The sequence below is a fragment of the Aphis gossypii genome, chromosome 3 (assembly GCF_020184175.1).
Source record: "Aphis gossypii isolate Hap1 chromosome 3, ASM2018417v2, whole genome shotgun sequence".
NCBI lineage: Eukaryota > Metazoa > Arthropoda > Insecta > Hemiptera > Aphididae > Aphis > Aphis gossypii.
In genome coordinates, this window is record NC_065532.1 from 13,135,559 (window position 1) to 13,154,180 (window position 18,622).

The 18,622-nt window shown below is 27.5% G+C and overlaps 1 protein-coding gene across 1 annotated transcript in view; it reads right to left on the minus strand.

Annotated features, from left to right (window-relative positions):
- LOC114126848 (lachesin-like) overlaps positions 1–13,833 on the minus strand; it is a 75,983-nt gene extending 62,150 nt beyond the window's left edge. Inside the window, exon 1 of the mRNA XM_027990884.2 lies at positions 13,657–13,833. Coding sequence (XP_027846685.2) covers positions 13,657–13,720 — 64 coding nt within the window. The 5' untranslated portion in view covers positions 13,721–13,833. The remainder of the gene's footprint in view (positions 1–13,656) is intronic.
- Between the last annotated feature and the right edge of the window lie 4,789 nt (positions 13,834–18,622).

Consider the following 18,622-nt stretch of genomic DNA (forward strand, 5'->3'; position numbering starts at 1 on the left):
TTTATCATAAATGTATCACATGTAATTAAGATATCTCATTATTCAAATTATTCACACTTATCTGAACAGGTGATGTAAAGTTGATGTGGTATGAGTTTTCAAAGTTGATTTTTAAAATAAAAGATAACTAAAAAGGCATTATTGTAATAATTAAAATGTTTGCCTTAATAACTATTGTTTTAATGATTTACATAGAAACAATGTTACAATATAAAACATAGTAAATTTTTAAAATATTGTTCTTCTAAGCTACTTGATGTTATAAAAGATATTAAAGCGATTTTTAATCATAGTTGTAGTTGTTGCACAGAACAAAATTGTAAAATATAACATGCGTATAAAATTTATTATTTCAGTTTTATTACTTATATGGCTATACATAGTATACTATTTTATTATTAAGTGTTATTAATATATTGTACAATGATTAAATATAGATAGAATAGATATTAGTTGTTGGAAAAAAGTTTCATAAACGTATCTTAAATTAAATACAAATACGGTATTCAACTTTGTAATAAGTAAAATAAATACAATTATTATAAAAGTATGTAATTCTAATATTATTTTAGAATCAACATTCTTTACCAAGCTTAACTTCGTTAATACGTAAATATAAATATCATAACCAATCAATAAAAAACAAATTATTTTGTTTTAATATAAAATTGAAATTTATAATAATTTTATATGAAAACCTCTCACATGGCTTAGTGCTAAGCTGAAAGATTTTTAACTTAAAGTAAAAAATATACCTATGATCGCAAAATTCCTAATACCTGTAAATAACTTTTTGAAATGTATCTATCAATAACTTTTATTTTTAATATATTATACAATGATATCATAAAATAATTTAAAATAATAAGTCCTGAGATTATCAAATAGTCATACTACAATAATTTGATTTATGTTTATATTATAATTGTTTAAATACTGATGTGGTTGAACATTTTTTTAATAATATAATCCATGATCAAAATTTGAAAAAATTAAAGTTAATTACCTACTTTTAGTCAATAGTACAGACAATAGATTTATTGAAATTGACTAGACATAAGTGCTCTAATTCTATCAATTATTAATGTATAGGTAATAATAATATGTGCAGTATTCTATAAACGTTAAAAATGTTTGGTAGGTATGTATACATAAAATCAAATAATATGGTAATAAATTGAATTTTTGGCAAAATATATAATTATTGATTTAAATTAATATTTTTTCACTCTTTGGTTCTTTTTTAGTTAAGTTCATACAACGTTAAATAAGTGATAAATGTAATAATTGATAAATAAAATAAAAAATTATATTTAAATTTAAAATAAATTTAAAATGTTTAATTAACTAACATATTTAATAACTTAGTGTGTCAACTTATGTCTAAATATTCAATTTTTAATGTACAAATATTGTAAAAGACTTAAGACAGTAAATAATAGTATCTTTTTTTTTTTTTTTTAATACCATTTCATTGATGACAATATATTTATGTATATAGTTTTAGTTTTTGAATACCCACATATAAAATTTAGAAACTAATTTTAAGCTAACCATGTGATTTATAGGTGACACTTTAAAATATTTAGATAACAACATTTTTGTACTTATTCGTAATAACTCAAACGAAAAAAACATCAAAAACAAATATACAATATCTTATACGTTAACATATTATATATTAGTAGTTGAATTATTATATTGTTATCATTTTATATATTTATATATTTAGGTACATTTTTTCGAGCTATTAGTCGTGATTTATAATTAATATTTTACACTCACGTGGTGATAAATTTATCTTAAAATGTTCACCCATTTTAAGTTGCATTAAAAAGTGCTTTTTTTTCCAAGAAGGTATGCAACCGTCTATTAAACTAAATAATAATGTCTACCTATATTGTATGCATGAATGGTGCTTATATTATATTTATTATATGTTTTATATAAATTATAAATTACGACCCATTATAACACTATATTATAAGGTGCAGTAGGTGTTTGAATCACTTGACAACAACGGTCTTTTTAAACAAGAGGATATTATGACGTAAATAAAATATAAAATTCCACGTGAACAATGCAATGAATGACAACGAATGAGAATATCACTGCGAACTTTTATAATGTGAAACCACGTTGATAACACTCTTTAGATTATAATATTATTATACTCAAATAAATAATTATATACATAAAATTAACACCTTGTTTTTACATTAATTACGATGTACAACTTATTTAATCGATCAAAATCTAGTACCTAATTACCTATTATTATGAGTAGGTGCCTAAATTATCGTGTATGCCTAAGGGATATTTATTTTCTTATTTTTTTTCTTAAATAGTCATGACAATGACGAAAACTTTCATTTCATCCATGAAAAAAAATATATTACCACACACCAAGTAGCAAGTATGGAAATAAATAAAAATCTTATTAAAACCCTTATGTATTTACACATTGAACTTATGGCTTTAAATGTACATTTAATTAGGTAGAGTTTTAGCAGTTGGGCAGGTCATAATATTTGTGCATTTGTCATAAATCTACTATCTGCGTATTATATCCTCTACGTATTTTCTCTGTGGTACAATTTTAAGGAAAGTAACGTAATAATTTATCATCGCCAAAAGCATAAGATTCTACTTGCCGTCTATTAAATTATTAATAATACGTGTGTATTAAACACGGCGATATCGTCATGGCGTCGTCTCCGACAATCGATGTAAATTTTATTTTAAAAATATAATAATATAGGCGTATTCCCATTTAACACATTCTGCGTTCGCCCACGCGTGAATCGTATAATATTGTTAATTATAGGTATAAATGTATATAAATAAGCCGCGGCCGGCCGTTTAGCGCATTAACGTGCGAAAACTTTTTAATTACACCCTTCGCGGCCTGGGAAGGGTCAATCAAGCTACCTTCGTGTACATTATATTTGCGTCTCCGTGGTAGGTAATTACTAATTATACGTATATAATATGCACGCTGCCTTTTCGCACGCATAACCACTCATTTCACCCACCGTCACGTATCGTCCACGCCCAAGATACGGTTTCTCACCCGCCGTATCGAAACTAAAGTATATTATACGTAAACATCGTGGTGAGTAAGATATATACAGGGTGAATCTCACCCCTTTTTGACTTCTTTCAGCGCATAATTTACACTAGTTACACCGGTGCGTTATACGTTAATAATGATTAAAAAACGAACCCCAGATGTACACACACCACCACTATCGACACAGCTAGGGTGTAGATATACTGCCTATATCAGTGAAAATTTTACCTTTTAAGAACATTTGCAAGCGAACCGACTCATTAGACGTGAGCGATTCAAAAAATCTATCAAAGTCATCACACGCTCGTATAGCGATCACTTCGTCTGACTTCACAGGAATTTAATATTATACATAAAAGCAAACCGACTCGGTAGAGGACTGGCGGCATCGTGCACAGGGTACATACCGCGTAGCACCCTGTATGTACATGATATTATGATAATATTTAAACTTAAAAATCCAATCAACGCGGTACGATTTTTCCGCAGACGGCGCGAGCGGTTAAACGGGACGGGACGAGTAATGCCGCCGTGTCGATACACGTGTACGCGGGTGGCGCGTGTGTGCGTTAGCGAACGGTTCGGCGTAGGGGTAAACCATAAAACGGTAAATAAATAATTCATGGCGCGCGAAACTGCCGCCCGCAATAGTGGAAAGTTACTACTGTTTGCGGGTGGAGGCCGTCTTCGGAGGCTGCGGCGGCGGCGGAGAACCGCGTGACGATGAAGCGTGCTAACAAGCTTTCTGCTCTTTAATCAAAGTTTTGCCTAAAACACGACCGTATAACACGGTTATTAATCGTAACTTATATATTATCGTGAACAGTGGCGACGTTATATTGTTATTATACTGCACACACTGCTCTCGCTGCTATTATTATATCGTTACGCCATCACCTCGGCGCAATATAATAATATAATAATTATAATGACGGTCGGCGGCGGCGGGCGCGCCGTGTGTGGAAGCGCGAAAATCGTCGGGAAATCATCTCATTCATGCTCGATTTTCGGTAAAAGCGGTCTCCCGTTAATTTGACGGCCGCGTGACGACGAGCTTATATTACACGTCGTGTTCGTACACACACACACACATATACATACAAGTATAATAGATTCGGTGCGTTTCGCGCATATTGTGTGCGTGGTATAAAACAAAACGTCACGACTTCGTCGCCAGTCAAAGTGCTATACATATATATATCTTTCAAGACTCCTCTTTCCTCAGGTACTACCCGTGTGCCAGGTATATATGCGCGTACGACGTGTATGCATAATGCGTGTGTGTGCGAGAAGAGACGTTCCGACCACAATACACTCGTATTTATATATACGGGTATATACCTGCCAGCACTATATACGTCGACGACGACGACGACGACGACGTTTCATTGTTCTATCGGACACAAAAGCGGCAGACGCTGCGCCAGCCCTTTATTCGTCGTCGTCGTCGTTGATTTTCCCGCCAAAGGAATTTTCGTTGACTTACCGCGGGGGTAGTGGACCCTCACAGACTCTCTCTCTCTCTCTTTTACTATAGGTACTAACCGCTGCCATAATAACTGCAGACGTGGCATCCGCTGCGCACGTTTCAGGACGATTTACGCGAAATTAATTATATTGTTATTATGTTGTTAGGTGCGTACTGCGGGCTCGGTGAGTGATTTTTAATTTTTTTTAATTTTTTTTTTTTCGTCGGCTGCCAAAATCGCGTAAATACCGTCCGGTGTAAAAACGACAAGTTAGCGACAAAATATTTGCTAATAATATTCTTAAATATAAAAGTAACTGTTTTGCGAGCGGTTTTGATTATTGTTGCAGATATTATTCGATTGGTATAATATACATATATACGTAGATTTTAATTCCACTCAAAATTCTGAAAACGGTGATCCTACCTCGTGCTCTCCACTGTGCATTTCGGAGTTGCAATCGACCGATTATAATATTAAACTATATATACTTATACGTTAAACGTAGGAATGTATAGAAATACTGATATGCGTGTGTATCGCTCAGGCAGTAAGCCAAGTGTACCTGTAGCTATTAGTTGGGATTTCGACCAACCGTTTAAATAAAACAAAATGTTCATAATAATACTGCATTATAAGTATTATTGGTAGAGTATACAACACTTGAATACTAAGTTTTAAAAAAAATAATCGTCATAAACTTTTTTTTTTTATTATGAAAAACTAGGAATATTTTTTAAATCTTGTCAGCAATATATATTTTAATACTTTTAATTTTTCTCATCATAATCTAAATTGTAGACTCAGATAAAATTAAATTAAAATTATTAAAATTACATTAATGCTAAATGTTTGAAGCAAAAATCAAATTTTTTTATACGATCTTTCTATTTAAATTTAAGTACAATTTACTATTTTGATAAAAAAAAATATTCCAAAAAATCTGTTCACCGATTTTCTCAAAGCAATATAAAGATTAGAATAGTTAACTCAATGCATTCATAAAAAAATGAAGAGCTGGAATAAAGAGCAAAAGCATACTCGTGTGATTCCTCATAATTATAAATAGTTTTGAATCTAAAATATTAAAATTAAATTATGAAAAATATACTCATATGTATTTTTCATACAAATTTTAATACTTATAGATGATTCGTATAAATAATAGGGGCGTATTTAGATTTTTTTTTGAAGGGGAGGGTTTCTCCAAGGTAAATTTCCCAATAATGTTAATGTAACAAGCTATAACTTATCTGAAATTTCGGATGGTGTTGTAGGCTCCTCAGCGCCCCATTAATACCCCCCTAATTAATATTGATATAAAACATTGATAATATGAATAATTCAAATAGTTTTAATTAAAGAATTACTTTGTTGTTTGTTAGTTATTACTATATAACCCATAATAACTAATAAGTTAGGTTAGCTAACCTAACTTTGGTAGGTAGGTACACTGGGAGCGCGTATAATAGTTGAAAATATATTAGCCGATCCGTATTCTAGTCGAAAAATAATTGGTCGAATTAACTTGAATTATATAAATATAATATCATAGTTTGAAATAATCATTTAACAATTTTAAGTAATAAATACAAAACAATAACCATAACCATAAAACATTAAAACTTAATACTTTTTTTGTAATTAAAGATTTATTATTAGTAAAAATAAAAATTTATTTCATGACATTTTAAAACCCTACCATATACCTACGTACACAAATCTCACTAAATATTTTTTTCTGTGTAAAAACATTGCCTATTTTGTAAAATTAAGAAATTTATAATTATACAAAAAATACAATCGCTATCTATATAGGTATCTAATTAAACTGGTGTTTTGTTTGTTATATATTTGTGTATGTATTCACGTATGTATGTAATGTATGTAGGTATGTATGTGGTATGTATGTACGCATTCATTGAGACCAAAACTTTAGCACCCTCCACTTTAAAATAATATATTCTGTATTTATACCTATTAAACACGTTTCTTAACTTAATTTGACACGCACTGTTAGCTGTTAATATAAAACGCTAAGCGTTATTATGGTTGATGGTAATGTTGAATATTATTCGTTATACTAATTTCCCTTAAATTGTAATGATTACAATACTATACTCGTACTGCCACGTACTATTATCGTTAAATTTACTATAAATAATCGTAATTTCAAAGCCAACGTTTAATAATGTAATTTGCTATACAAATAAAATTGTAATTTATTTGTTATTTCATATACGTCTTAATGTGATAAGTACCTAAGTAAATTATTCACGCCGTAGTGAAAAACCACAACACAACCTCAAAACAAAATTCAAACAGGTTAAATAGTATTACAACGCATACCTTCACATATTTAATTATTAGTATAAAATATGTAGTACTTGTTTAATGATAAAACAATTACAATTATATTTATTATATCACTGAATCGATATAACAAGAATATTGTAATATTACACATCATCATATCACTTTGAGTAATGTTCGAAAATACCTATTTAGTCTTGCAGTTATATACAGAAATATTCTCTTAAAATAAATAAATTTAAGTCGACATCGACAACACAGTTAATACATCATTATGAAAACTGTGAGTTCGACTTTATTGGTTTAAATTAATTACATTTTACAGTAGGGTACCTAAGAGCGGTCACTGGTCTGGTTACTCATTCAAACGATACATACATCCAAATTATTAACGATTCCTTAATTTTTAGTGTAAACGGTAAAAACAGACAAATTAATGTAGGTGTGAAAATATTCAACATTTTGAAAAAATCTAAAAGTAGGTAGAATGTAAAATACCTTTCTTAATATAAATTTACTATATATTAGTTGAATTTTTTGCATTTGTATTGAGAAATAATTTGATAAAAATTTAATATACTGACACATTAAAGAATAGCATTGAATATATTTTTATTTGGATAGGACTATTGCATTAGTACGAAATACGAATGTACGATAATATAATATTTATTATACTAACTTAAAAGTCAAATTCTGTTTATTCTTGCATGCTATATTTATTTTTTGAATATAATTTTGAAGAAAATGGATTTATTCTTCTCACTTTTATTTTTTTATTTTATTATGAATATTGAATAGGTACGAGTATTTCTGTAAAATGTATAGGTTTATAATTTAAATTCGCATGTATAACATTTTACAGGAAAAAAAAATTAATAGGTAGCTTTCAATTGAGTGGTTTAATAATTTTTTTCTCCTACGTATTTCTCAATTATGTGATCTAAAAATAGTTTTCGTTTTAAATCTATTATTTAACGCTCATATTGACAAGAATATGTATAATGTGTTTAAAAATTATAGAAAAATCATATTCAGAGTTCATGGTGAAAAAAAAACTACATGTTTAAAAGTACCTACTGTATATAAAAATACTAAAAGAAACCTCAATACTAGTTATCAAGTCTCAATAATAATGATTGGACCAATGATTCCATCTAACCTAACTTTAAATTTAATTAACATTAAAATTAAATAATATGAGAGGCCCATTTATCAAAAAGTTCTCAAGAAACTTAAGATTAGAATCATTCGGTTAAGTTAGGTAGTTTAGGTATATTATAGTCAAGATGTTTTTTCTAACGACATGAAATACTATAATCATAAATTTCAATTGTATAAGTTATCTAATGGTAAAAAGACTGTGCCTGATCTACCAAAACTAGCTTCAAATATTATCACGAAATTAAGTATATTTTAGCATATTAATATTCTTATAATACCACTAAATAAAAATAAATAATCATACCGAAAATAGTTATTTATATTGCATAGCTCCTTTTCTAATAAAATGATAGATAACCTATACATTTGTTGAAAATGTATTGCCGCTGTTAAATAAAATACATTTTAATTCTAATATATTATAGCCAATACTGAATACATATTACATTTAAAGAAAGTTCAGACTTATTATTACACACAACATTTTATACGAGTATATACCTAACTACAAGAGTATAATCGTACTTAGTTTATATGCCTTTACTAATTAGTTTGTAGTTTACTAGAAAGCAAAATCCACGAAAAGTTGTTAAAATTACTCATGCGTACACCTTCTATATGACCAAGTAATCGATAAAAAAAAATGCATAGATAAAAATATGCATTTACCATACCATTACTTCTAGTAAAACAATTCATAAACTCAATATCTATATTATACCACGATAAAAACCTTTAAATCCATTTTTAAAAGATTATATTCACTTAAAACATAAAGAACGTGTATTTTGAAGAAAAAATTACAATGTGTGCTGCACGCCTGCACAGCTAATAATATGGATATACCTGTAGTCGTATTGTCACTTAAGGTGCTCGTTATAAAGTGTAATGCCTTTATCATTATTTTCTACTTTTTACATACGGTTTTTACATTCCAGTTGACAATACAATTTTATTGTATAACAAAATTCAAATATTTGTGTAAACTGTTTGTAGAACATAATAATTGTATTATTTAACATAAATAGAGTGAAATAATAATAAAAAAAATACTTTAATATGAATTAACGAGTTTTACCAATATTTGATCAGCCTACAAAATTTATCAATTATAATTCGTGTGTCAATGGATTAAAATAAAAATGTATTGCATAAACATGAAACTATAATAATCAAACATTCAAACGTAACCCAAGTCTGTACATCCATGCAATTTATGAAAAAATAATATGACTATGATAACAACACACATAATAATATACTATATCGTATTTTATACAATAGTTAATAATTGACCAATTCTAACAATATATTGTAAGTTTTTAATTTAAATATAGAAATAAATAAAATTGTTTTAAACTGAATAATAATCTGCATAACAAACAATAAATAGATTATATTTGAATGCTTAATCATTTATACAAATCACTACTATGAAAATAATATTATGAGTTAGTTAAAATGTTTTTGAAACATACATAATATATGTATTATGGTATCACTTAAAATCAAAATTAACCTAAAGGCTACAACTCATACTATAGTAACATATTTACATAACTTACAAAAACATAACTCTATCATAAAAAGATAAATATTATTAAATTAAATATTTAGTTCAGACCGTGAAGAATTTATAGGTATAAATTCATATGCAGTCAATAATATAATTAAGTTTATGAACATTCAATTCAGTTTTAAAATATTAAATAAATATTTGCATACAAGAGGCATAATATTACCTGCTTTATAGGCACATAACATTTATTTAACAAATTTAATTAACGTTAAGTATATTTATTGCTAATTTTATTGGAATACTATGTAAACAAATTAATTTAATAGTTGTATAGATTAAAAGAATACTATACAATACAAATTGTTGAAAAAATTTCAATTTATAAATCACATCGCTAATCTAAATTTCTTGCCATTTTTTGGAATTTCAAATATACACTTATTGAATTTGTAATTAAATAAAAAAAATAATTTATATTATACACTCTAAATGTAGTGTTTAAATTGCAAATATTTTTATTCGTGTTTGTGCGTATCTAAATACAGGAAATAATATTGAAATACGTTTTGTTTGATTTGCTTTTTTTACCGACATGTTGTCATATACAACAGTAGTAGACTCGTTTGATGTGAAAATGTTTTAAAGCCGAATTTGTTTTTATGGCTATATTTCCTTTTTATATATATATAATACTCGCTCTAGATACGAGTTGGTTATTAAGTCTTGTGATCGAAAAGTAGAATTCGATATCGCCCCTGCGCTATACCCCTGAAAAAGGCACTTTCTTCCTTATCCCATATAATATGTATTAACTTTTTGAATTGAAAGTCGGTCCCATGACGTGTAATGTTGAGAGATGTTCGCCTTTGACGTACTGTTTTGACCCATTTGCGTATATAAACCCGTTTTACTTTTTTCTCCTCTCGCCCGCACACTCTCTCACACCTCTCTCCTTAATACCTCCCACGCGATAGCTGTCTGCCATCGCCCTGTAACTATATATAATATATAATGCGTTTCCGATACACGTACATCACATGGCACAAACACGTTTCAATACAATTTCAATTTAATCTTTGATTACCTATTTATTTTTTTTTTCAGAAATAACTGTACACACACACATACACGCACGGGGGTTTTTATATTGTATTGAAGTTCTGTATATTTTGCGTAGTATAGCGTGCTCTGAACACATACCGTGACCGTTATTGGTTTGTTCGAAGCATATGTATATATGTATTATGAACACACCATATATATGTATAATATGGGGTGCATAGGTAATTTGAATTGACGGTCGGGGTAACGAGACCCGTAATGTTATAAAATAGGTATTATAATAGGTATATCGAATTATAATCATTCGAGTATACAGGCAGCTACGTGTAGTCGCAATGTTTTTTACAACATCTACAATCACGAGGGTTTTTCTTTAGCTCGTGTTCCACTTACACATAGTTAATTAATAGTCCGTATGGTTTTGTACACGGGATGAGGGTGAAACGGTGTCGGTAACGTCGATCCGACACGGTCAATTAAATGGCAGACCGTTTGGACGCTATTACGACGTTTTGGTGATAAAAATATAAAATGATTAATTTAATTATTACCAGCTTTCACAATTCACAACCTCGTAATACTACTCATATGTGATACGTGATAAAAATACCAGATAAAATGTTCAAAGAATCTCCGGCATTTTCGACCAATAATGTATATATATATCCAAATACATGTATGAGTGATCGACTTTATATTCATTTAGGTAAAAATGTATCAGTATTATAAAATTACGTACACAATATAAAGGTATTTATAGTTTTAAAATAACGATAAAATATATACCTACAAATATTTTGAATAGATGATTTTGATCGCGTGGAAGTTATAATAATGTAAAATATTCATAATGGTTTGATGGCAGGAGGGTATAATCCACAAGTTGCAAAGGAAACGGCTGATCAATTCAACAAAATAATTCACTAAGAATTTCACCCCATATTTTCATTATGTAATGAATGTTTTTAAATTCTGATTTTTGGAATATCTAAGTATACTTAATGACCTTTTTCAAATTTTTCAAGTGAAAATAACCGTTTTAACTTAAAATGAATAAGTATAGATACATTTTTAAAAACAATTTCTTACATGCACTTAATCGAAAAAATTCAAACTTATTGTTTTTGAGTTATTTAATGTTTTGTACCTACTAAAAATAATATATTTTGAAACGGATTTTGTCTATGGAGACTGTGATGATATAAAAATTATAGTAATTAATATTAACCCATCAAAATTTTATATTTTGTAAAAACTATCTGAGCATAAAATTACCAACTAATACTAGATGTCTAAATTAAAATATTATTAAATCTAATTTATACATTTTTAAAACCATTTACATGGATAATTAACCTTAGTATAATATTATATATTTTAATGATTACTCTTTCTAATTTCAATTAAGATACAAAGCAATTTATTTAAAATATCATCTATTTCATAATTTATAATAATAAAGTTTGGTTAATCGAAACGTCGAGATCGTTTTTATTTTCATTTTTTTAAAGTCTGTATCGCCACCACAATACAATCCTTAATAGATTAAGTATTTCAAAACATAGTTCTCAAGTAGGTATAATAATTTCAAAATTCAAAATTTAAATATATTCATTATTAAAGAAAAAAATAGGAACGGAAATGCTTTGTGAATCATCCAGTATGTTTAATTATCGTCAAAAACAATCCTAGCTTTCATTTTGTACGTCATAATAATAAATACAACTTATAACTGAAAAGACCACGTTTATTAAAATGTCTATGTCGTGTCGATTACAGAAGTCTATCGTAAAACTGTAAAAGTAAATACTGAATACGTATTGTATACATGGGCGTAGGTAGGAAATATTTTCGGAGGGAGTTTTGGTCTAAATATACATAAAGTTTAATTCACAATATTTATTTTAAAATTGTTTTATCTTTAAGTTCAGTGGGTGTTTTAAACCCAACTCCCTTTACCTACGCACATGTATATTTGATATATACGCCATAGTACCAAATAAAGCTGGGACTTTATTATCACTTATACTTTTACGCAAAATGTAATATGTGTGTAAACATATTATGATGTATAATTATATCATGCACATGAGTTATACTAAAAATGTATAGGATATAATTAACTTACTAAGTATATCATGTACAACAATTAACAGCCAAAATGGTTGTTCAAAGAGATGGATTTTATGATTTATGACCCACACTTGTGAATTATACTTGTTTTGTAAAGTCGATTAATAATTATATAGATACAAATTAGATTAAATATTATATCAATATATCGAGTCTATTAGTTATAACTATAAAAGTAATAGGTAATAAATAAATAAATTATGATTACATCGGTATATCATTCGTAGGTATCTATGTTTAATTGTCTTTCATTAAGAATATATTTTAGTAAAAATGTAGCACGAATCTTCTCCACTTATAATAATGTTAATATATATATATATATAAAAAATAGTAAATTTACCTATATATTATTATTATTAACGAGTTTTAAATATTCATAATGAGTAACCATTAAATCAATATATAAATTCATTTACTAATTCAATGCATATAATTAATTAAATTAAATTTTCTATTATTGAATGTTCAAACAATGAATATTCATATGACAATATCTATGTTTTATACACACTATATTATACACTATACAGTCTATCCGAGCTATATAAAAGTAAAAATTGATCAACAAATAACAATAAACTTTTTATCCCAGAGAGATTTACTCATACCCATTATTGCGCATAGGTTAAGTATTAGGGTTAATTCCTTTTTTTTTACCGTTTTGGTATGCAATTTCCAACTTGTTTAATATTTAAGTTTCAATGTTAAAAATATTAAACAATTTTTATGCAAATATTTCATTTTTAAAATTTTAAAAAACTAAAAAAAAATATTTTGAAATTTGTCATTGTATAGTGAGGATAGTAAAAATGTTCTAAGTTAAGACTATATAAGTACCACCCCTAACTGATACACATAATATTATTATAATCATGTAAAGGAAATATTGTTTTAAATGCATTTAATAATATTGTACTGACCTATTGCGTCGACGAGACTGTGTACCCAGATCAGTGTACAAAGGCAGGTGCGCAACGTGCCCATCGCGGGACGGTAACTGACTTGCGGAATGCGTGGCGGCCGAATGACAGGCGGGAAAAAGCTCGGTCGTACCGCCGGCTACGATTAGCCAACACTGCCAACAGCGACTCTGTCGCCGTGGAGACGATTCGAACGCCACACGTGTGTTAATTTCTCGAATAAACATAATAATTGAGGCTGAATGAATATACCTAAATAATTACAACAAAAATAATTCACGTAAATAATTGTAAGTATAAATATTGTATTGTACTTACGCAATATTATATGATTATTTATAATAATAATATGATCGCGATCATTATTTGTTAGACCATATAATAATAAATTTATATTTTATGTGTACCTATTTACGGCCATTATACATCAATCGATTTTAATCGTTGAAAATTTAAACGAAACTTGAAGTGTACCTATCATGTTATGTTTTGGATTCTCTTGTTTTTTTGAAAGAGTTATGTTATTTCAATTCATACAACATCAAATTTAATAGGTTATTAATTTTTACTTACTAAGTTAAAAGTCTACATCATTTTACTACCTATTACCGTTATCAAATTATTATTGTTACTTATAAAATATTATTATTTATGAGATTAGTTTATTTGTGAGAAAAAAATTAAGTTCAAACAAATATTTTTTGTAAAAATTTATTTTTAGAGTGTAGTTCAAAACTTGTTCCGTTTTTTCTTAAAAGTAGGAAATCAATTTAACTTTTAGTTTATATTAATTTGTTTTTTAACAAAAACGAAAATATTTGGTATTTGACATATTATTTAGTTTTTCTATATTTATAACACATTTATTTTGTCTGGTTTTTACTGATTATTTTTTATAATTAAATATTATGTGATTTTTTTAGTATTACATTTTATTATTAAACATAGCAGATGCTCAAAATATTTAACACAATATTAACGAACACCTCTTTTTTTCTGTCACTTTTGAGTGTAAAATAAATATTATTTCGCATACCTACACTTTTTTTTCTAAACCGGCAATCACTTATTCAGATCTATTTTTCGATGCATCTAGTATCTATACCCTGATGTACCTATACTTAATAATTTGTAAATAATTGCCACCGCTACCGCTCTAGTGTGAGGGAACCTTAACTAATATGATATATTCGTGATTATTGATTTGCTTGTTTAAAAATTATTATTTTTTATAGCTTATAGTGTTATCACGCGTTAATAAGATGACATCGTATGTGTCAATGCCAAGTCCAGCCTGTTGCCGTGCGCTACAGATTTTGTGTGAATCCGTCACAATGCGTTTTTGGCATTTCAATGCAACACGGTATGCCGTTTGTTACCGTCGGCCGGAGCTTAATCGTCATTTGTTGATTTTTCGTTTAGGTCATCCGCATGACCATTCAAATGGACGAGGAACTGGACCATTTTACTCGAAACCCCATTTTGCCGTTTTCTCATGATTAATAATAATCATTGTGACAGTGCCGGAAGATGAATAATCCATATTTCTTCGTATAAATAATTCGCAACACGAATCGACGTGGCACAGAAGAATCGAGCAGTGACTTTAGTAGTTATCATCCTTGCTATTGGACGCTTAATATTTTCGTTGTTACTTATTCATTAGTTTAATTATTTAAACTAGTTTTAGTTATTCATTGTTTAGTATCATACTATTAATATTATAGTCGTCAGTGTTATTATATTTATATTTTGAAAACTATAAGTTACGTCCTCGGTGCTAAGATAGAAAATTAGATTATGATATTTTTTTCAGTTTAAAACATTTTTCAGAACATCTTTATTACAAAAATTCTAACAGTTACCGAATGCCAAGGTGAACTGGAAGAGTTATAACGTGGTGCGTGTATAGCTTGCAAACGCCTGTGGTTGTTTTGTGACCACATATGTATGCTGTTTCACATTGTAAACTTTTTTTTTTAGATATCTTAAATATAATTAGTGTATTTTTTATAATAATTTCATCATAAATAATCATTATCTCTAATAAACAATCAATCTCATATAATAACCATTTTTATTTATTTTATTTTATTTTATAAATCATATTTTATAATAATGTAAAATGCCATGTCATGAACATTTGACAAGTTAAAATTCAGTTAGCTACCTATTATTCATTCGTATGGCAAACTCTCGTACCGTTTTTAGAATTCAAAATTCTGGATTTACTTATCTGCAAGTATAGTTGCTTGACTTGCGTTTATTTTTACAATTGACACCGGCAATATTATATCCAAATACTTCTAAAATGCTATTTATTATTGTAGCTGCCTCCGATGAGGTGATATTAATTATACATTTTGGGGTTTTTGTCAATTATCTTCACGAGTCATAATAATTTGAATCTAATGTTGAATTTATTTTGCATATTTAATGGTTGTTACATATTTTTGAATATTTTTACAAGATTCAAAATTGTACAGCCACTTGTTGACAGTTTTTTCTGAAAAAAAACTAGTTTTACGTATTTTTCACATTGTAAATCAACTGCCATCATTTTACAAACGCATTATACACTTTAAAAGAACGTCGCAGTATCTTTTAGAACAATAACAATATAGAACATCTCCGAATTTAATGCCACGAAATACTGTTTTTTTTTTTTTTGAAAAAACCAAATTATGTATAATACTTGGTGAAGGAGTAAGTTTTCACATTCAAAATTTCACATACCCATATGATCTAATGCGATGACTCAGGTATAGAGCGCGGATTTCTATGCAATTGCTTATTATTTTTCTTTTAAATTTTTTGGATTTTTGTCAGTTATCTTCACGGACTATAACAATTAAAGTGCAATGGTATTATAATGTTTTTGTTTACATGGTATGTATTTCTGTATATTTTTACAAAATTCGAAATATGTGGCATATTAAAACGAAAATTTTTTATATACTCAGTTTATTTATGTAATTAGTTTTTGTAAGTTGCTTAGTTTGTAAATTTTATTTATTAAAAAAAAGTTTTCTAGCATATTTGTTGCATATTTTTTATGTTTTTTTACTGCATATTATATGGCATATTTCGATACATTTTAGTGCATAAAAATCTATGCTCTACTTATAATATTTTTTTTTGTATTTCTAGTATAGTCAGTATACAGTTTAAATCCAGACTAAAAAATCAATGCATGGTAACATTTCCTTATAAAGTAATAAACTATTCAAATTCTACAATTACTGCGGAATGATACCATTTCTTTACAGCTTATAGAAATTGTCACTATTTCTGGTAATATATTTACCTAACCATTGATTGTGTTTAAAACCCACTGGTATCCTAAACGGTCATAAGTGGTAGTAGCTGACTGCCTATTCGCAGGAGCTACGCCGGTACCGAACAAATTAAAATATTTCAATTTAAGTAACTTTGAAATACGATACCTATTTCCAACACATGCCAGATTTACTTAAGACATGAATATATATATTATGTATAAGTTATCATAACAATTTCTTTTGATTACCAATTAATAATTATATGTGATTTTTTATTCATGTGATTACAATCATTTCATGTTATTATGGCAATATGTTAATTGTCGGTATATAGCCACGTTAAACATATGGTACGTGTTTAATCATCTGTAAATCATCGACCATCGTCGTCGTTTATCTATTAATAATATTTACATATCACTAATTTTATTATGAATATATTTTCGCATAACAATTATTTCAAACTTTGAATAATTTCTGAATGAAGTAGAATTTAATAATAACTAGATATACTTCCTAGGTTTAATTAATTTTAAGATATTATATACTGCAGTTTATACAAGATAACATTGATATTTGTACGAAGTCTGTTTTACAAAGTTGTTATGCAATCGTGAATTAACTTTATACTTTTCACTGAAAGTCGAAAGAAACTGTAAATATATATATATATATATATATATATACTTCATATTCTGTACATAAATATTTACACTACGAAGAACTCAACTATTTTAACAAGCATATATACTGTATTGCATGTACTTCCCTACCTTTGATTGTAAAATCAATATGTAAAATTTAATTAAAGTTTTGTTTTAAATTTTATACTGAAATTATAAAATGAATTACGAGTATTACAACGTACCATCCATATAAATATTATTTTCATGTTCATTCTCAACGTACATATATTTAAACAAAACATTTTGGATAAAAATGAAAAACTAACTCGTGTCAAAATACATTGTTTGTATTATAGAGTACCATCACACTATTGAGTAGATAACATAACTTTTTCAAGCGTCTGCTGAAGTATCCGAATAAACAAAATAATCCAAAATGTATAAATTCAATAAGATAAACAATAAAAGACGAGATAAATATTTATAAATGTACGTATCAAACTGCTAGAAAATTATATAATATCACTTCTTCTGTTTCTTGATGTCATAGATATCTCTACTGTATGTATATAAAAAAATAATCATATAGTTTTATTTAATGTTAATGTATAAAATGTTTAATTTATGTTAAAACTTTTATAAACGTGTATGTTACAACTAAATGATATAAGAATATTTTACATAAAGTTCCTCATAAAAGTATTTAAAAATATAGAAAATACATAGGCAGACCATTTTTATATATATAAATATATATATTATGGCTTAGTTTTCTAATTGTGTCTGATTACTTTTCTCAGAATTGATTTTTTTTTTTAATACAACGTTGGGGTACGTAAAATTGAAATCTAATAGACTTACTCGAGAAGCTTGCTTTTGATTCTTATAGAATTTTCTAAAATAAGTGTATACTATATAGTCATTCAAATAAAATATAATATTATAATACATACACTAAATACAATATACTTACCTATTATAAAAATTTACGTATTTTTCTGTAGTCTTTATTATTTTTTGATAGACTACAAATATTTTAACAAATAAAAATTAATAATC